The 17983-nt window shown below is 55.4% G+C and overlaps 8 protein-coding genes across 8 annotated transcripts; 4 read left to right on the forward strand and 4 right to left on the reverse strand.

Moving 5' to 3' along the window:
- Window positions 1–73: 73 nt before the first annotated feature.
- GLOTRDRAFT_102185 (protein PTM1) lies at window positions 74–2174 on the forward strand (the record flags this gene model as incomplete). The annotated part of the gene is made up of 11 exons (XM_007862625.1): window positions 74–209; window positions 264–370; window positions 423–828; window positions 883–1019; window positions 1081–1173; window positions 1226–1280; window positions 1332–1394; window positions 1454–1597; window positions 1662–1790; window positions 1844–1990; window positions 2050–2174. The coding sequence occupies 11 exons, from the start codon at window positions 74–76 to the stop codon at window positions 2172–2174; spliced, it is 1542 nt and encodes a 513-aa protein (XP_007860816.1).
- A 58-nt stretch (window positions 2175–2232) lies between these two features.
- On the forward strand, window positions 2233–2556 carry GLOTRDRAFT_124156 (uncharacterized protein; the record flags this gene model as incomplete). The annotated part of the gene is made up of 1 exon (XM_007862626.1): window positions 2233–2556. The coding sequence occupies one exon, from the start codon at window positions 2233–2235 to the stop codon at window positions 2554–2556; it is 324 nt and encodes a 107-aa protein (XP_007860817.1).
- Window positions 2557–2676: 120 nt separating this feature from the next.
- Window positions 2677–6645, reverse strand: GLOTRDRAFT_31741 (uncharacterized protein; the record flags this gene model as incomplete). The annotated part of the gene is made up of 7 exons (XM_007862081.1): window positions 2677–2832; window positions 2884–4116; window positions 4165–5127; window positions 5182–5499; window positions 5549–5740; window positions 5795–6085; window positions 6142–6645. Coding segments are annotated over 7 exons (3657 nt in total), but the record flags the coding sequence as incomplete, so codon positions are not given.
- A 513-nt stretch (window positions 6646–7158) lies between these two features.
- On the reverse strand, window positions 7159–8323 carry GLOTRDRAFT_52535 (fructosamine-3-kinase). Its single transcript, XM_007862163.1, has 5 exons — window positions 7757–8323; window positions 7639–7702; window positions 7506–7588; window positions 7295–7448; window positions 7159–7245 (listed from the first exon to the last, which is right to left on the reverse strand). Exons 1-5 carry the CDS (start codon window positions 8317–8319, stop codon window positions 7186–7188), a joined length of 924 nt encoding a protein of 307 aa, XP_007860354.1. The 5' UTR covers window positions 8320–8323; the 3' UTR covers window positions 7159–7185.
- Window positions 8324–8655: 332 nt separating this feature from the next.
- Window positions 8656–10545, forward strand: GLOTRDRAFT_135097 (uncharacterized protein; the record flags this gene model as incomplete). The annotated part of the gene is made up of 2 exons (XM_007862627.1): window positions 8656–9023; window positions 9080–10545. Exons 1-2 carry the CDS (start codon window positions 8849–8851, stop codon window positions 10543–10545), a joined length of 1641 nt encoding a protein of 546 aa, XP_007860818.1. The 5' UTR covers window positions 8656–8848.
- Window positions 10546–10654: 109 nt separating this feature from the next.
- On the reverse strand, window positions 10655–13666 carry GLOTRDRAFT_135098 (uncharacterized protein; the record flags this gene model as incomplete). Its single annotated transcript, XM_007862628.1, has 7 exons — window positions 10655–10771; window positions 10827–11078; window positions 11135–11332; window positions 11388–11505; window positions 11562–12800; window positions 12850–13058; window positions 13112–13666. 7 exons carry the CDS (start codon window positions 13664–13666, stop codon window positions 10655–10657), a joined length of 2688 nt encoding a protein of 895 aa, XP_007860819.1.
- A 195-nt stretch (window positions 13667–13861) lies between these two features.
- GLOTRDRAFT_52541 (NADH flavin oxidoreductase 1) lies at window positions 13862–15468 on the forward strand. Its single transcript, XM_007862164.1, has 6 exons — window positions 13862–13958; window positions 14007–14093; window positions 14143–14208; window positions 14259–14550; window positions 14601–14726; window positions 14778–15468. Exons 1-6 carry the CDS (start codon window positions 13875–13877, stop codon window positions 15380–15382), a joined length of 1260 nt encoding a protein of 419 aa, XP_007860355.1. The 5' UTR covers window positions 13862–13874; the 3' UTR covers window positions 15383–15468.
- A 38-nt stretch (window positions 15469–15506) lies between these two features.
- On the reverse strand, window positions 15507–17976 carry GLOTRDRAFT_68007 (ABC1-domain-containing protein; the record flags this gene model as incomplete). The annotated part of the gene is made up of 4 exons (XM_007862629.1): window positions 15507–15728; window positions 15784–16601; window positions 16652–17353; window positions 17410–17976. The coding sequence occupies 4 exons, from the start codon at window positions 17974–17976 to the stop codon at window positions 15710–15712; spliced, it is 2106 nt and encodes a 701-aa protein (XP_007860820.1). The 3' UTR covers window positions 15507–15709.
- Window positions 17977–17983: the final 7 nt, after the last annotated feature.

The raw sequence follows: 17983 nt of genomic DNA on the forward strand, positions 1-17983 counted from the left end.
CTGCGCGCTTGCGCGTGACGCACAGTATAGACGCGTTCCTTATTGGGACGCGATACACTTACAAGCTACCACGATGACAAGCCGACGCATACCGTGGCTGCTGCTGGGTCTGGCATCCGTTGCAGCGTACGAGGTGCCCGTACGTGACACCGACTATTCTCGCCAAGTATGCACTGGGATGTGGGGTGGCAGCAACGCCCATATCAATGGTACGTGGGCTCGTGCCTATTAACGTACGGGCTAGGGAACTTATGCTGCGAAAGTCAGCTTTGATAGCACGTCCCAGGGCCAGCTAGCAATGGTGATCTACGAGTGGCGCGACATGGAATACTTAGGGAAAGTCACATCTATGACAGACGACTCCCTCCCTGTGAGTAACACTCACAGCTTGCTGCGGGACAGCTCTTACCGAGAGACAGCAGAAAACATACGTGTGTACCTCGGACGCGATGCGTAACAACTTCTGTAACAGCTCGCAACTGGGTCGCTTCATCATTGACCTCCCCGAGGGTAAATCTGTAAACCAGACCAGCTTCTGGTCTGCGAGAGTTGGCTTCGGCAGGCCGAGCGGCTCTGGCACTCCTTCGGATGTATCCACCACCGATTTCTGGGACAATCCGGACGGCAACCCTGTTATCCCAGAGGATGAGAACACAAAGTATACTTCCCCATGGCTTTCTCGTAGCGCCCATGACGCTGCTCTCGGTAGTCTTGGTTTCATGTCTCCGAAGCGAAGAGATGATGCTCTGAACCCGTCCCCGAGCGGAATATTGTGGTATCAGGATCCGATACAATATCAAGTAAGAAAGACCGGATACTACTGTGTTGGTCAGTCATTGGCTGCAGTGCCCCTCGTGTCAACCTCACACATCCGTCCCTTAGCCATGGTGCCCGTCACTGTCCTGTCTTCATCCGAAGATACAACAGATGTGCCATACCATCCAACTTACAATGGCGTTGTCCTCTTCCAAAATACCTTCAACGGAAAACTACCTGCCACTGATTACCCCAAAGTGAACGTAAGCCACGACTCTGTCGAGCTGTCATTGAAATCATACAGAATCCATGCAATCCATGCAGTTCTATCTTGCTCTTTTCTTAATCTATTCCATCCTCGCCGGCATTTGGGGATGGTTATGCTATACGCATGTCCATGAGCTCCTACCCATTCAGGTGAGTGCATTGCATGCTCAAGGGATAACTTCGATAAAGTTTTCTTCCAAAGTACTATCTCTCAGGTCTCGTCGGCTTTCTTGTGGTGGAAATGCTGGCGAACTTCGGTATGTCTCGTGTAGTAGCGCGTTCGGCAGCGGGGTAACGTGGCGGAGCAGCATACTATAGATACTTGAACGCGCATGGCAAGGGCGCTGCCTCTACCGTTTTCTTGTTTGTCGGTAAGATATCACGGAAGTCTAATCGCTTCTATATGTCACGGCTGACTGTTGGCCCGTAGTCGCGATTCTTGATGCGGGCAGGAATGCCTTGTCGTTCTTCATGCTGCTAGTCGTGTCTCAAGGTCTTAGTGTCGTCCGTGAGTCCCTTGGCCGGACAATGCTCAAATGTCAGCTATTGGCTGGCGCGCACTTCGTCTTCGGTGGTCCGTATATTTTGCTTCTTTGCTGTTGTCCAATGACTCTCAGCCACGGTTCTCCCGTTACCAGTACTTTACGCAGTGGGCATTGTAGAATTAGAGCTGGAGTCAACCTCTGCTCTCGTCCTGCTGCTCTTCGTGATACCCTTGGCATTCACGTTGAGCGGGTTTCTTGTGTGGATCCTCTATTCTCTGAATCGTGAGCTGTCCATTCCTATAAGCTGCCAACCATGTTCACATTCGGGTCTGCAGATACGATTGCACAATTGAAAGCACGCAAGCAACGCTATAAGCTATCCATGTTTCAGAAGCTACACCGAATCCTCATGGGCACGGTGCTCGTTATTATCATTTTCTTCGCGGTCTCTACCTTCACCTTTTCCGAGCGTCTAGCCGAAGGTGATATCGATCACTTGTTCGACTATTTGCTCAACGGACTGACATTCATCGTATTTTAGACTATGCTGCGAAGACATGGAGAGTACGATGGTGGTTGCTTGACGGCTGGCTGGCGTTGTTATATCTCGTTGTTTTCGGGTCAATTTGTTTCTTATGGCGGCCGTCGGCTAACAATAGAAGATAAGTCAATTCCTGAATACCGCATCTCCCTATACTCACCACCATGGATATCCACATTAGCTATGTCAGATGAGATCGCGCAAGATGAAGAGGACGCTGAAGACTATGATCTCGAGGCTCTGGAGCACCGTACAGCTGCGCGAGGACATCACGACGACGACGACGATATCACTCTAGTCGGAAGACGGGGTCCTGACTCAGTTGCAGACGACGGCGTGGTCTTCGAAATCGGTGATGATGAACAGGATGCTAGCGACGTTGAAGAGTCGGAGACCGCAAAGAAGCGTCGCGCCGAACGCCGCCAGTCCGCCGACAAGCAAAATGGGGGGCACCACGAGCGGGAAGGATTGATGGGTGCAGAGGATCCAAAAGACCGCGATGACTAACTGTATCACTCATTACAGCTTATATATCCTAGATTCATGGGCTCTAGTTATAATATGTATAATACATGCATGCGACAACATCTGAGGATTGCAAGGAAAGGGTTATAAGCTGAGGCTACTTTAGTCCCGTATCCGCCCAGTCGAGACGGTGTACAGGCGCGCAGCGATGTTCATGCTCTGCAATTCCTGGAACAACAGTTTTGCGGCGTATGGGATGTATAGTTGCGAGATGGCAGTCTTGTTCTTGCACGCGCGGCACTCGAACGTTTGCTTTTTCTAGAGCACCACGATCAGACCAAGAAAACAAATGATACGCAAGCCGCTCACCAGGTTGGCAATCGCGGTTAGACCGCATAAATCACAGACATGCAAACGGTAAGCGTCACTAGCATCGAAGAGCCGCTCCTTCAAGAAACCAGCTATTCCATGCGAAATCATACAGTCACGCTCCATCTCTCCGAATCGCAGACCACCATCGCGACTACGACCCTCCACGGGTTGCCGAGTGAGGATCTGTACAGGGCCTCGCGCACGCGAATGGATCTTGTCGTCAACCATGTGTTTCAGCCGTTGATAGTAAGTCGGCCCAAGGTAAACTTGTGCTTGGAGTTTACGACCAGTATGACCATGATACATAACTTCCAGGCCTCTTGACTGGTACCCCTTTTGCCGGAGGAACGTCGAGACGGACTCAACCGTCAGATCAGTGAAAGGTGTCGCGTCACCTTCATTGCCAATAAGGGTCGCGACCTTCGAAAGGAGACACTCTACCAAGTGTCCGATAGTCATACGAGAGGGAATAGCGTGGGGATTAATAATGATATCCGGTGTGATACCTTCAGCGGTGAATGGCATGTCTTCCTGGCGATACGTGATACCGATGGTACCTTTCTGACCATGACGAGAAGCAAACTTATCGCCAATCTGGGGAATACGGGTGGACCGAACCCGGACCTTGACGAACTTCTGGCCTTCCGAGTTGGTAGTGATGAGAACCTGATCCACGATACCGCTCTCCGTGCTCTTCAAAGCAGTGGAAACATCGCGTCGAGTATGCGACCGAGTCCTCTGCCCTAGCTCCTCGCTATCAGGAGGAATTGGCGCAGTCTTCCCAATGATGATGTCGTCTCCGTTGACACCAGTACCTGGAGCAATCAGTCCATCATCCTCGATCTTGTCGTATGTCCCATGCTTCATGCGCAGTGTTGTATCGCGTGTAGGCTTCTCGAACTCCTCCAGCTGCTGAACTCCGCTCTTCTTCTCGAGGTCCATGTAGCTGCGGTAATAGATACTCCGGAAAAGACCACGATCGATTGAACTTTGGTTCATGATGACGGAGTCTTCCTGGTTGTACCCACTATAACACAAGATTGCCACAATGGCATTCTGGCCGGCGGGCAACTCCCTGAACCGCAGGTATTCCATGGATCGAGTCGTAGCCAGCGGCTTTTGAGGATAGTAGAGGATATTGGCCATAGTATCCATGCGAACCAGGAAGTTGGTAAGATAGATACCCATAGCTTGTTTACCCATGGCTGATTGATAGGTATTTCGAGGGGACTAGGGAAGGATGAGACATACACTCACATCGAGTCTATATCCACGTACCTGGTTATGGTCGGGGAACGGGATGATACTAGCACAAACACCGAGAATCATGCTAGGATGGATCTCACAATGTGTCCATGTGTGTCCGTGTGTCGGGGCCTTCAGTCGAGCAGACGGGTCGAAGTCCCCTTCATTGGCATGAGGGTCAATCCCAGCCGACTGAAGTCTCGAGTTCTCAAGGTCCTCGGGCGTCATACTAATCATCACAGTCTCCTCTTCTTCAGCATCCAGCAACTCCACAATACCGTTCTTAACGAGTTGATCCCATTTCCATGGTTCGCCGTCATCATTCTCTCCCTGGTTGAGCCACCTGACATGCTTCTTCTGCAGAGCAAGCTGCTGGTTCTCGACGATGAAGAGCGGTCGGCAGACACGGCCTGCATCAGTATATAGCCGCAGCTCGCGCTCACGGATATCGCGCACAACCGAGACTTCGGGACTAATATCGTCCTTCCGACGCAGTTTCTTGATGGTCTTAACCAAGTTAGCGGGATCGCGATGAACGCCCATCCAGACACCGTTAACGAAGACCTTGGTGCAAGGCGTCGCGGAGTGCGCGTTTTCTTCCAAGGACTCCAGACCCCACTCCTCCAAGAACTCAATGACAGGCGCAGACAGGGAACCGACCGATATACACGCCATGAGAGATAAGTTCTTGACAAGGCCGCAAGCCTGGCCTTCCGGCGTTTCTGCTGGACACACCATGCCCCAGTGGGTATTATGCAATTGGCGAGGCTTCGCGATCTTCCCTTCTCTTCCCAATGGCGTATTGCATCGCCGGAGATGAGAGAGCGTGGATGCATATGTGTAACGATTCAACACTTGCGAGACACCAGCTTTCGAGGACATAGACTTCTTTTGGTCGCCCCAGTTACCGGTTGCCAATGAGTATTTGAGACCATTTGTGATGGTGTTGTGCTTAACAGCAAGCGAGAGATTGAACTCTTTGTGTGTCTCCACACACTACAAGATGGGGAACATCAGCTCTACATCAAAGGAACATTACGCACTACCCACCTTCTGTAAGTACCGGTAGACATCCTTTGTCAACTTCCTGAAGAGCATCCGGAACAGGTTAGCCAGCAGAGGGCCGGCCAGGTCAAGCCGTTTCTTCCCAAAGTGATCACGGTCATCCAGCTCCCTACGCTCCAGGGCAGCAAGGAGCAGTCGATGGATCATGTACCCAAAGAAGTACGCCTTCTTCGACTCAGAGCCTTCAGCCATGGACACATGCGGCAGCATCTCCTTCTGCAGGATTTCCTGCGCGTACCGCAACCGTCGCTCCCGGGAGAGACCAGTCGTCGTACCACGGTTACCTATGAAGTCCAATGCAATCTGACCAAGACGTCAGATGCATTAAAAGTATATACACAGCCATACAAACCTCCCGATCCTGAATGACGAAGCCGTCGTCAATGCAAGGCTTCAGCATTTCGAGCATCTGCAAGTCTTGCATATCGTAGCAGATATGTTCGAGTATATCGCGGTCAGAGATGACGCCCAGAGCGCGGAAGACAACCCAAATAGGGATATCGACTTTAATGTAAGGAATGGTGGCCTTCATAACACTCCCAAGCTACACCAACCACCGGTCAATCCGGACCATAAACGGGGACACTTTCATACTTACGGATCGCTCTTGGTTCCGGTGATACATCTTAACCTGGAACTGACTGATCGTCTTCCCGCCCTTCTCCACAGCACTACGGATTTCAGCCAAGAAGCTGATAGGGGAGGGTTGCGCCTTCGCAAAGACGTAGACATGATTCGTAGCCATACGTTCCTGGGCGATGAGTACCTTTTCCGACCCGTTGATAATAAAGTATCCTCCAGAGTCGTACGGACATTCATTCAGGTCGTACAAATCCTGGTCTTGGAGGTCGTGCAAGATACAGAATGTCGACCGCAGCATGATGGGAACCTACGCAGGGCACCGTGGGTCCTGACAGAGACGCTAGCGCTCACTGTTACACTCACCCTGCCAATCCAGACCTTCTGAGTATCCTCCGGCACCTCACCACGCTCCGGCTCCCATATCGTCTCCCCAGGATTATCTGGGTCCTCCCTACTTGTCAACACCCGCTTCTTCATATCCACGTATAAAGTCGACGAATAGGTGAGGTTCCTTAGACGCGCCTCCTGCGGGAACAGCGGCACCACCGACCCGTCCGCCTCGGTAATCGTTGGCCGCGACAGGTATATCTGCCCGAACTTGATCTCGTACCGCCGCGTCGAGTCCGCCTCGTGACCGGTGTGCTGGTTCTCCTGGTCGAGGATGAGGTCTGAGTTCTCGTCGACGAGCTCCTGCATCGTGTTCTGGACGAACTCGTCGAACGAGTCGAGCTGCTGGCGCACGAGACCTTTCTGCTCAAAGAAGGAGGAGATGACCGTCCAGCAATCCTCCTGGGTTATCTCCTCGTACTCGTCCTCCTCTTCCTCCACACCGTAGTTTGGGTCATCGTACGCATAGGGATCTTGCGTGCCAAAGTCGGTCGCTACAGTCTAATGTGAGATAGATCGACAAAGTCAACACGGAAACCAGACCTTGACTCATGACTTGGGACTTTTAGATGGAGGGAAACGACGAACAAAGAAACTAGGCCGAAAGCACCCAGTATGGCAGAACGAAGCAGACCAGCAGTACCAGAACCCGACAGATGCCCGCAGAGCAGACTATATGGGAGCAGAAGCGCGGCGGTGAGGATACCCAGCAAGCGAGTTGGGTGTCTGCGACAACCCTTACCAGACGCGAACGCTCAGCAGAGCGAAACCTTTGCCACATGTCTTAGTAAGCCATGCTTATTTGTCCTTATTGTGCTCATCGCCCACATTTGGTATTTGTCGTGATGTGGCTTCGGAGGTCCTGCGACATGTCACAATATCCATTCGCTTCTCACATGGCGGCCGGCCTGCAACAACGGACTTGATGTATCCAATATTATTCTGGGACCGACATCTTAGAAGGACGATACAATTACATCATGACTTCTGATACACTTCTTAGTCTAAGTATACATAGATTCATGGGCACTCCCTCAGCAATCTATCCATCTTGTGAGTCGCACTCCCTGCATATGAGCCCTAAATTTCCATCAGCAAAATATTTTCCTCAGAAAGAAATTCTACCCACTCCGAAGAGCAACGTGTGGTTGAGGTAATGGTACAATTCATACAGGTCCGCTCGAAGCTCATACTGGTCCGCAGGCTCGGACTTCGGTAGGTTTTGGTGGTAGGTGTTATAGAAAGAACTCGGGAAACCGCCGAAGATTCTTGCGATCGCAAGGCTATGTGGAAGTATGCGTCAGTGGCCCAACCCAGGGAGTCAAGGAGCTTGTACGGACTCAGCTTCGTTGTGTCCATAGTAGGAGGACGGGTCAAAGATTACAGGCTCTCCCGTGACTCGGTCGGTCCCCGTATTACCACTCTGTGGGGGGCATTAACTGCATTGCTTGTCTCTGGACCAAGCGGACTTACCCAGAGGTCACCGTGCAGAATCACAGGTTCGATCTTCAACGATCTCAACAAATGTGGTATCACTCTGGAGGGTCGGGTTAACCAATGAATACGAGGAACAATCCAGTTGTCTGCCGACCTCTTCCTGACCTCCTCACCCTTCCTACAAAGCTCCGTGAACCTGCCCTTCTTCCCGAGACCATCCAATAACCCGCCAATCAGCTTGTCATAGCATTCCTCCCAGGTATCCGACCACCCATTCTCCTGCCTCGTCGCACCGCAGAATGTCGGAACCCCAAAGCCGAACTTTCCGTTCTCACTGGTGGACCGGTGCATCTCCGTAGCGAGTCGTTTGGCCAGGGTCTGAGCAGCCTTATCGGTCAGAGAACCGCTAAAGTCCTTGTATTCGGACAGAAAATATGGTTTAGCATTGGACTGCGAGGAAGTTGCTTCGTCTCCGTCGCTATCTGCCAGTCCCCAGGCAAACATCTGGGGAGCCAGACCTGCAGCGGCTTTCTTTATGGCATTGAGGGATTCCGCTTCGCCGAAGAACTGGTCCTTCTCGCTCGCTGACCCGACTTTGGCGAAATACCGCTTCCCGGACGAGGACTCAATGCGGGGAATGGTACCAGAGTACGATGCATCAGGCTCGATTTTCTGTAGGCATTTCAGAATAACGGCAGGAATGTCTGAACGTCCCATGTCGCGACGCGTTTAGTGAGAGGCTGCGAATCTCGATCGAGGACATGACGGCATACAGAGTGTTCCCACGTGGTTTTTCCATTTCGGTGTTTCTTATGCTGCCACGTGCGGCGTCTATTGCTTCGTGCCATTCTTCTTGGTTGAGCAACCGGAACAATGCAAAGGCCTTGACAGAGTGGGAACAATCCGCGCTGTAATTGTCTCTTGTCTTCCCGTTTCTGCATCCCAACACGCAGTCTCTCCGTTTGTGCTTATTGTATCATTGACGACCAGCCAAGTATATATACCCTGCTACCGAGCCCAATGGGCAGTTCCTCAGTCGTTCAGATTCATTGACTGGAACGCGATCGACGTTGACGAGCTCTTGACTTGACTCCTGGGCCCGGTGCTCCATCTCTAACGCTTACTCTAATCCGGCATTGCACTTGCTTATTCCCCTTCATTAAGGCACGACCTCTGCATACATAACGACCTTGCATTGTTAGACTTTCCATTATCTACTCAAGTTACCCAAATTGCAGCACTAGAAATGGCACCCACTCTCATTTTTGCTGCCATCGCATCGACACTCATTGGAAGGGCTCTCGCTGCCCCCTTCCCCTTCGACCCTCGCGCCACTTCTACCTTCCAGAAGGAAAATGCCATCGAGGCTCAGAATTTGAACGCTCAGTTTGCCACTCTCCAGGCCACCGACTCCTGCACAGGTTCGTCTTCTTGGCAGTCTTCATCCGTAGCGTCGACTGACGAATCATTCCCCTAGACGGCGACCAAGCCTGCGTTAACGGCTCCTTCGCCCAATGCGTCTCCGGCGCATGGTCCTTGACTCAATGCTCAGCCGGAACATCCTGCTTTGCTCTCCCCCTGGTCAATAAGCAGGGTACCAGCATTGGCTGCGACACAGAGAGCGATGCTGCCCAACGCATCTCAGACGCTGGTGCCACCGGTGGCATCACCGGGTCCGGTAACACCACCGCAAGTGCCAGTGCATCTGCTGCCGGAAGCGCTACCGCAAGTACTAGCGAGGCAGCTTCTTCGGTAGCCTCTGTTTCAGGCGCCGTCGCCAGCTCGAGCGCCCTCGAGAGCGGATCAATCACCTCAACGATATTCATCGTTGCGCCGTCCTCCGCCAATGCCGCTCAGGTCGCAGCAGCCTCGCCGACCAACATCATCCTCAACCGCCGTATGAAGCGTTCCCCCCGACCCGACATCACCCTCGCTTCCTTCGGTTTCGGCCAGGCTAGTGCAACCGCCGCTGCAGCTTCCTCACCCGCAGTCGCCGCGGTGTCGGTCAATGGCTTCTCTTCCGTTCCTATAGCCAGCGCAGCTCCCATCACCCTTAGCCTGAGCGGAGTCTCCGCCCCCGCTGCTGCTGCTGCTACTCCGTCTGCCGCTTCATCTGCTGCAGTGTCAAACAGCACTGCGGCAGCTTCCTCCAGCGCGGTCTCCGCTACAGCAGCTGCTGGCGCTAGCGGCACTAACGTAGATGCTACCGTAACCGTCACTTCCACAGTGCTGGTCACCGTCACCTCAGCAGGCACCCCCGTCGCTGCTGTCCCCAACGCCGATCCCACCGACTCCTCCACCGACTCGACTACAGCCCCAGCTGGCAGTGCGACCGCCCCCGCCGCCCCTACTGCGGGCGGATTCGGCGGCGCTGGCGGATCGACGCCGTCCGCGAGCGTGCCCTCCGTCGCCGTTCCCTCAGGTTTTGGCGGTGACTCTCCAACCGGTCCCTCTGGCGTCGCTGCCCCGTCTGCCTCTGCCCCTGGCGTCGCGGCGCCCTCCGGTCCTGGAGTTGCGGCCCCTAGCGGCCCTGGCGTTGCGTCTCCGAGTGGCCCTGGCGTCTCAGCGCCCAGCGGTCCTGCAGTCGGTGGTCCGTCCGCCTCCGGTCCGTCTGCGTCTGCTCCTGGTGTTGGCGGGCCCTCAGCTTCGGAGCCAGGTGTCGCTACGCCCACCGTCGCCGCTCCCGGCGGTGGTGGCGTCTCAACTCCTGCTGCGCCGTCCGCAGGTGTCCCCAGCGCTGCCGCGTCTGGGTCACCAGCTGTAGGCGACACCAACGTCGTTTCTACAGCAGCAGCCGCATCATCTTCCGCGGAGGCGACCTCAAGCTCGGCCCCGCCGCGGTTCTCCTTCGCCACCGCCGCCCCCGCCCCAACTGTCGCCAACAACGCCGGGAACATAAACAGCATCGACATCGCCAGCCTGCTCACTGCTACCATCTCGTAATCTGTATTCTGTTCGCGTCTGTACTCATGAGAATTGTAGCATAGTGGAGGGGCTTTATATATCGATATTGGACTGTACTGTAACATAACATACAGAACATTTGCTAATATTACGCGGACGCGGTTACCGTCCGCATGTTATTCAGGAAGTTTTCGTATAGGCTGGCGTGGAGGTACTCCAACCGAGCGCCCTCGTCCGCAGACTTGATCTGGATGTGCGTCTGAGTCTACAAAGTGATATGGTCAGACCTGCATAACAATACAAGCGGTTGCTAAACACACCAAATTCGCCGCCTTGAGTTTTGCGAGTGCACTCATGAGCTTCCCCGTCATATGCCTGAGAGCTGCGCGATGTCGCGGGTCCGAGCGGTCAGACAGAATGTCGGGCAAGAGCCCGATCAACCGAGGTATCAAGTTGGACATATTTTCGACGACGAACTTCTGAGCTGCGTCGGGAATCGCGTTTGGCTCTGCCCGCAGCTCGAAGAGGAGAGGCGGGAGCGTCGTTCCGATATCTGCGTAGTCCACGAAAATCTGCAGCGCGCAGCGTAAGATACTGTAATTGACGAATGCAACCAGGGGTGATTCACCTTTCCCCGCATATTATACCACGCAACCTTCCCTTCCATGCCCTGGAAGAGCTGCTTCAAGAGGTCCATGTCGCCTCTGATCGCAGCTTCCGGCGCTAGATGGCGCACCGCGAGGTCGTGGGCTTTCTCGTACAGCAGTGCGGCCTTGTACAGCTCGTACGCTTCCCAGACCCTCCCCTTGGACAAGGCGCGGAGAGCCTGGCACGCATCATAATCAATTATCTGAAGATAAATTCGGCAGGGATTGACGCACCTTCGCCTCGTTGATCCACGCAAGCGGGATCTTCATCACGCCGATGAGGTTGCTCACTACGCCATCTTCGAGTAAATCCACAGAGCGCAGAAGCACCTCCTTGATAGCTCTTTCCCGCCTGCAACATGCCATTCAGTAACGATCAATGGGTCAATAATTCCCGCCAGTACTCACCCTTCACTGCCTTCGATATGTAACAACACAAATATCGCGGGCTCCAGCCGGCCGGCTCGCTCAAGCTGATGCGCGTACATGCTGGCCAGCAAATCCGCCGTAGGGCTGTGGCCTTCCACGGCCTCCTCCTCTTCCTCAGACTCCTCGTCCTCCTCACCATAACCCTCCTCGTCTTCTTCTGACCTGCGTCTCCTGCGAGGTGGCCTCGCTCGATCAGGGAAGTCGCGGAGCCGCATGATCCGCGACAGGAGTATGTAGAGATGCCAGCACATGGCATAGTCCAGCGGAGAGGGCGAGCACGACAATGGGGTCAGAATCGTCGCCAGGGAGCATGTCGGGTCGGCGTATAACCTGATCAGGGAGTAGAGGATATCTGGCGGGTCACCATTCTTGTGCACCTTCCACGGTGACTTTGCGCGCGCAGCCTCCGCATACCAAGGCAAGGGAGGCGTCATCCCCGCTCCCTCACTGGCGCCCTTATACGCATCCGTGTACTGCTTGAACGCATCCGCGATCCCCGCCTCCCCATTCTGGCCAAACCACAAACACAGCCCAAACGCGCGTTTCCAGTCCAGATCCTTCCACACCTCATGCTCGCCCAGCGCGCCCGCGAGCAACGCATACACCTTCTTCACCCCCGCCTCGATCATACCCTCCACCTTCTCCTCGCGCCACACCTCGAGCTGCTGCAAAATATCCGCGCGGAAATCCTCGTCCCCGCCCGCCTGCGCGATGAGCGTCGCGAGCTTCGCGTACCCGCCCTCCATCGCGACGTCGCACGCCCTTGCGATCTGGTTGCCCGTCATATGCAGGAACGCCTTGCTCGCGTCGCCCAGCGCGGCGCGCTCGCGCAGGTCGCGCTCCACCGCCGGCGCGACCGCGTCCTGCAGCCAGCGCGACAGCGCGTGCTTGCGCCGCAGCGCGAGGATGCGGCCGCGCACCTCCGCGGGCACGCTCGCGCCGAGCCTCGGGTCGAGGTCGTCGAACAGCGCGTGCCCGAGGCGGAAGAGCGACTCTTCGAAGCTGCCGGTCTGCCCGGCGTCGGAGAGCGCGCTGAGGAAGGTGGAGAAGCCGAGCTTCGCGGATGGTGAGTGCGTGGCGAAGGGGATGTCTGAGGCGTCGAGCTGAAAGACGGCAATGTTGAAGTGCTGTTGCAAGAGGCCCCGGTAGACCGCCAGAGGTTCGGGCTCGATCGGCAGCGAAGTCACCGTCACCGTCGACAGGTCCACATCGGGTTTCCTGGGATGGCAGCATTAGAATGTATACTTGAGCGGAAACATGTACATACGGTGAAGCGGAAGGGGTACATAGCGTTCCTACGTGTGCTAGCTTCCCACCGGGTCCCCAGCCTACGCGGAATGATCTGCCCAGGGCGAGGCCCGCATCTGCTCGGAGTGACTCCTTTCCTAGCACCGTAGACTCAGATGTCGATATTCGGGTGAATTTTCGTACGGGGCGGGGAGCGAGGCCGACCACAGGCGTCTCGAACGACACCCTCTAGCCGTATGAGGCGTTAGTAGATTGCAGACACTCACTTCAGAGCAACGCACCTCCTGCGACCCGAACCGGTGCATCTCGCCGTCCGACTCCCTGCCATGTTTTCGACTCATCTTCATGGACTTGCGGAGAGCGGATTGGGCTCGAGGAGTCTTTGCCTGTTTCTGCTGCTGCTGCTGCTGCTCAGCCTTGAGAGCCTCGGCCTGCTCTGGCAGCCTGAAGAACACGCTCTGCATGACTTTCATTTTTTGCGGGTCGACGCCGACGCTCCGAGCCCATGGTGTCAGCGCACGGTCAGGAGGGAGCGGGGGCTGTCTCGGCGGGGATGGTGGGCGGCGTACAAGTGAGGATTGCGGTGTCTCGAGGTCGGAAGCCCGCAGAGGTGACGAGCGTCCTTCGCGCGGTCGTTCTTCTTCCTCCACGGGTGCTTCATCCTGCTCTTCGTCTTGTGCCTCTTGTGCCTGTGCTTCCCGTTCGACCTCGGCCTCGGAGTCTTCATCGTCGCTGGGAGCCCTGAGTCCTATCGACCGTCGCAGACTCGAGTCGGGGGAAAGCTGAATGTCCTCGTCGCTCTCGGTATCACTTTCGAAAGCAGTAAAACGGACCATGATGCAGAGCAGAAGAGTGGCGACGCGTGCTTGACGCCGCTGCCACAAACGCGCTGCTTGCAAGCAGAGCCAAACAACAGCCACCGGTGTTATCTTATCAGACCCTCGATGAGCAACGCAAGTCGTTTGTCATGGATGATAATTATGGCCGTCGTCCCCACATAAATGCAACGGCTGGTCCCGTAAACCTCCCCGTGCAATACTCAAGATGGCACACCTCAACAAGCCAGTCCCCGGAGCGGATCAGTACTATCCCCTCAACGAGCCTGGTGTTGGCATTCCTTACCCACAGGTATTTGACTCTCTATTCGTGACAAGGTGACCACTCAGAGTATCACAGCAAGTCTATGCCCCCAATGCTGCCCTTCCGAAACTGTTCCAGCCGCTGACACTGCGGGGTGTGACGTTCCACAACCGTATCTTTGTCGTAAGAACCATTGCGTATCGTCCGATGACTTGTGACGAGCTGCTTCTAGTCCCCAATGTGCCAGTACAGCTCGGACACCGGGCACGCAACAGACTGGCACTTGGTTCACATCGGTGTACGTTCCTTGTCAGAGTCCGCGCAGAACTTCCCCTACACCTGCCACAGACCTTCGCATCCCGCGGACTAGGTGCCATCGTCCTCGAGGCCACCTCCATCGTCCCTGAAGGCCGTATATCCCCCGAAGACGCTGGTCTCTGGACAGACACGCAGATACCACCGCTTCAACGCATCGTCAACTTCGCCCGTTCGCAGCAGGGTCCAAAAATCGGTATCCAGCTCAGCCACGCCGGTCGGAAAGCGAGCACCCTCGCGCCTTGGGTTCGCGGCGATATTGCGCAGATCAGAGTCGCCGACCGAAACGTCGCGCTGAAGGATGAAAAAGGCTGGCCAGACGAAGGTGCGCATGCGCTGCGCGCAGCCTGCTTTGACTTATAACAACTATCGCAGTCTACGGTCCCAGCACTGCCCCTTTTGCAAAAGACTTTCCTCAGCCCAAGGAAATGTCCGAGGAGCACCTCCAGTACGTAGAAGATGAGTGGCTGAAAGCAGTCGAACGGTGCAAGCAGATCGGGTGTAAGCTACTTTCCCATCTGCCTATCCTCATCCCCTAACACGACCCGCAAGTCGACTTCATCGAGATCCACGCCGCCCACGGCTACCTCCTCCACTCCTGGCTCTCCCCGCTCTCCAACGTCCGCACCGACCAGCACGGCGGGCCATCACTGGAGAACCGCATGCGCTTCCCCCTCCGGCTCATCGCGCGCGTCCGCGCCGCCTGGGCCAAGCCGCTCTTTGTCCGCCTCAGCGCGAGCGACTGGGCAGACGGGCCCGAGCAACGCGCCGACGGCAGCTGGGCGCAATGGGGCATCGAGCAGTCCAAGACCTTCGTCGCGCGCCTGCGCGAGATCGGCATAGACCTCGTCGACGTCTCCAGCGGCGGCAACCACGCCGCGCAGCGCATCCCGCTCGGGGAGGGGTACCAGGTGCCCTTCGCACAGGCGATCAAGGCGGCGGTGCCGGGCGCGCTGGTCGGGGCGGTGGGCATGATCACGGATCCGAAGGCGGCGAACGGGTATTTGGAGGAGGGCAAGGCGGACGTGGTGTTCCTCGCAAGAGAGCTGATCAGGAACCCGAGCTGGGTCATGCGGGCGGCGCTGGAGATGGGGGTTGCAGTGAAGCCGGCGAACCAGTACGAGCGGGGCTGGACAGAGGTGTTGAGCAAGAAGTAATATAGAAGGAAAAGGGAAATACAAGGACATAGTTTTGTACCATTAGATGTAGCAATGAAGAAGACTGAACTTGATTAAGTGCTGTGGCTCAGCGAGGATCCTCTCGTGACTACCGACAATACTCCCGGGTAATGCTTCGATTCTAGATTGTCGTCTATTATCTAGTCTCCTATGATACAGTAGAGGGTGGTGTGTATCTATACTTCTTTGTCCATCATGATCAATCCTTAGCTTCCCGAACATGACGGGATCATCCTGTCTATTCCAGGGAGGTCGGGTGAATATACCCATACTTATAGCTCGCAGATTATCATAGCGGGAGAGCTCTTACGCATTCGGCGTAAGCCTGAAAAAGGCAACGATCAGCTTGCCATCTCGAAACTGAGCGAAACAGAACTCACCAATCATACCGAATCAAATCATCCGTGTTCGAGAACGCAGCGTTCACCATCTCCCGCGTCTCCGCCAACACCCACACCTTCAAGAACGCCCCCGTATTCCCACCCGGCAGCTCCGTCATCGCCTCCTGCGCACTCATCTGCTTCCCCAGCTGCCGGAGGATCGGCAGCGCGCTCTTGAACAAATCCAGTCCAGGGTCGAGCTGCCTCCCTATCCCCTCGAGCAATAATATACTAATGACGGTGTTGATAAAGTCGCCTTCCATCCGCACGTGGTGCTCCCTGACAGCCTTCAGGACCTCCGTCAGAATGTCGCTGATCTTGATAGACCCAAGAGAGAACGTCTTCCGCTTGACGTTCAAGACGAGGTGCTGCATCTTCAGCGCGAACGTCTCCGTGTCGATAGCCAGCTCGGGCGTCTGGCACCGCTCGACCATTAATTGCCCGGTGCGGTAGCCGTCGAACTCTGCCACTGCCCGGAAGAGATCCAAGAAGTTGCGCCGGTTCGTGGCGTTCAGCTGGTTCACCAGCCCCGCGTCGACGAAGACGATCTCCGGTGCGTAGCCCTGCATGCTGAGCCTGTCCAGCTCCTTTCGCCAGGCGTCGGGATCGTGCATTATGGGCCGCAGCTTCTCGATGATGGTGTCAGAATCCATCGTCGCGCCTTTCACATATTCCACCGGGTCCTTTTTCCTGTCCAGGATGAGGAGACGCCTGAATATGCTCTCGCCCAGAGGTTCGGAGGCGGGCTTGTAGAACTTGATCATGATGTTACCCGGATGCAGGTCAGCATGGACGAAGTTATCTAAAAGTAACATGTTCTACAAGCATGTCAGTTCGCGTCTTAGACAATTCTGAGGTTGTCACACACCAAGAACGCGTCTAAGCCAAGCTCTGCCAAAGCATCCTGGAAAGGGCCACCGCCGTTCCTCAAGAACGCCTCCAGCGGCAACGCGTTTTGATACTCTTCCACAAGGAGGTCTTTCGCCGACCACGTCTTCAACGGCCTCGGGAACGCGATAGGCTCGGGCCGATTCTTGAAATTCCGCTCGAACTGCTCGAGATTCTCCGCTTCACGGCGCAGATCAAGCTGCTCATACATCATCTGGCCGAATACCTCCACCTCGTCTGGGAGTGAGAGCCATTGCATGCCGGGGAGGACGGACAGAGCGTGGGCGAAGAAGGACATGATGGAAAGGTCGCGTGAGATCAGAGCGGCTGCACCTGGGTGGAGAATCTTCAGAGCTACGGCGGCAGTGGGAGCCGACGGTGGCGGCTCGGATGGACCAAGGGTTACCAGAGGCTGAGAGCGGTTGCGGCGGGGTCCGAGGTACGAGGGAGGTAAGAGGTCATGCTTGAGAGTGGCTTTGTAAACTTGTGCTATAGCACCACAGCCAATGGGCTCCTCGTGGAATTCCTCGAACACTTCATCAAATGGTCTCTGGAAGACAGACTCAATTACACGTTTGGTATGATGAAGGGGATGAGGATTGCCCCGGGAGTGTAGTTTGCCCATCCTATCACAAAGTATAGCGGGGAATAAGTCCGCGCGTGACGCCGCCCATTGTGCCAACTATGTATTTCCATTAGATACGCTGTATACACGAAACTCGCGAACAGGATAAACACCTTGATGAAGGTTGGCCCTGCTCTTTCCATCTGCTCTACCAAGAATCCGTACCACCAGACCGCCCCCCATCTATCTCCGTCATACTTTGACTCCGGTACGCCCACCAATAACATGGGGACGCTTAAGAGGACCGGAAGGAAGAGCGCGAGTAGGTGGATGAACCGGCGAGCAGTGAGGATAGGCTCCCATATCGTGTTGCGAAATATCCGAGCTATACGACCAAAGAATGTACGGTTTGCTTCCAGAGGGGAGTTGATCACGGGCTCCAACGGTTTTCGAGCGTCTACTGAGCAGGGGATTATGGCCGGGGACGCGACTAGATCATGCAGAAAATTTCGCGGCTGCGGGAGCAAGTACAAGGTCAAACCTCCAGCAATTGGCACAGACCATAGTAAAGCCCGCGTCAGAGAAAATCGTGGAACAGGGCTGCGGGTGAAGAAAGACAGCAGACGCGGGTCGGACGCCCAGTGGGAAGAGCGGCGCAAGGGAAAGGCCTTGACCGGTGGCCGCGGCGTCAGAAGGGCGTGTCTCAAGCCCAGCGGCAGCGAAAATACGCGGAGGACCATCGACTCG

The sequence above is a fragment of the Gloeophyllum trabeum genome, assembly GCF_000344685.1.
Source record: "Gloeophyllum trabeum ATCC 11539 unplaced genomic scaffold GLOTRscaffold_00001, whole genome shotgun sequence".
NCBI lineage: Eukaryota > Fungi > Basidiomycota > Agaricomycetes > Gloeophyllales > Gloeophyllaceae > Gloeophyllum > Gloeophyllum trabeum.

Bases quoted from the DNA above. Each gene is read 5' to 3' on its own strand.
- GLOTRDRAFT_52535 (XM_007862163.1), bottom strand. From the start codon at position 8,319: ATGGGACGTTCAGACATTCCTGCCGTTATTCTGAAATGCCTACAGAAA. The intron at 7,449-7,505 runs GTCCGTACAAGC...ACTTCCACATAG, and splicing joins TATGGACACAACGAAGCTGA to CCTTGCGATCGCAAGAATCT. The intron at 7,246-7,294 runs GTGGGTAGAATT...ATGGAAATTTAG, and splicing joins ACCACACGTTGCTCTTCGGA to GGCTCATATGCAGGGAGTGC.
- GLOTRDRAFT_52541 (XM_007862164.1), top strand. From the start codon at position 13,875: ATGGCACACCTCAACAAGCCAGTCCCCGGAGCGGATCAGTACTATCCC. The intron at 14,094-14,142 runs GTAAGAACCATT...AGCTGCTTCTAG, and splicing joins TCCACAACCGTATCTTTGTC to TCCCCAATGTGCCAGTACAG. The intron at 14,209-14,258 runs GTACGTTCCTTG...CACCTGCCACAG, and splicing joins GGCACTTGGTTCACATCGGT to ACCTTCGCATCCCGCGGACT.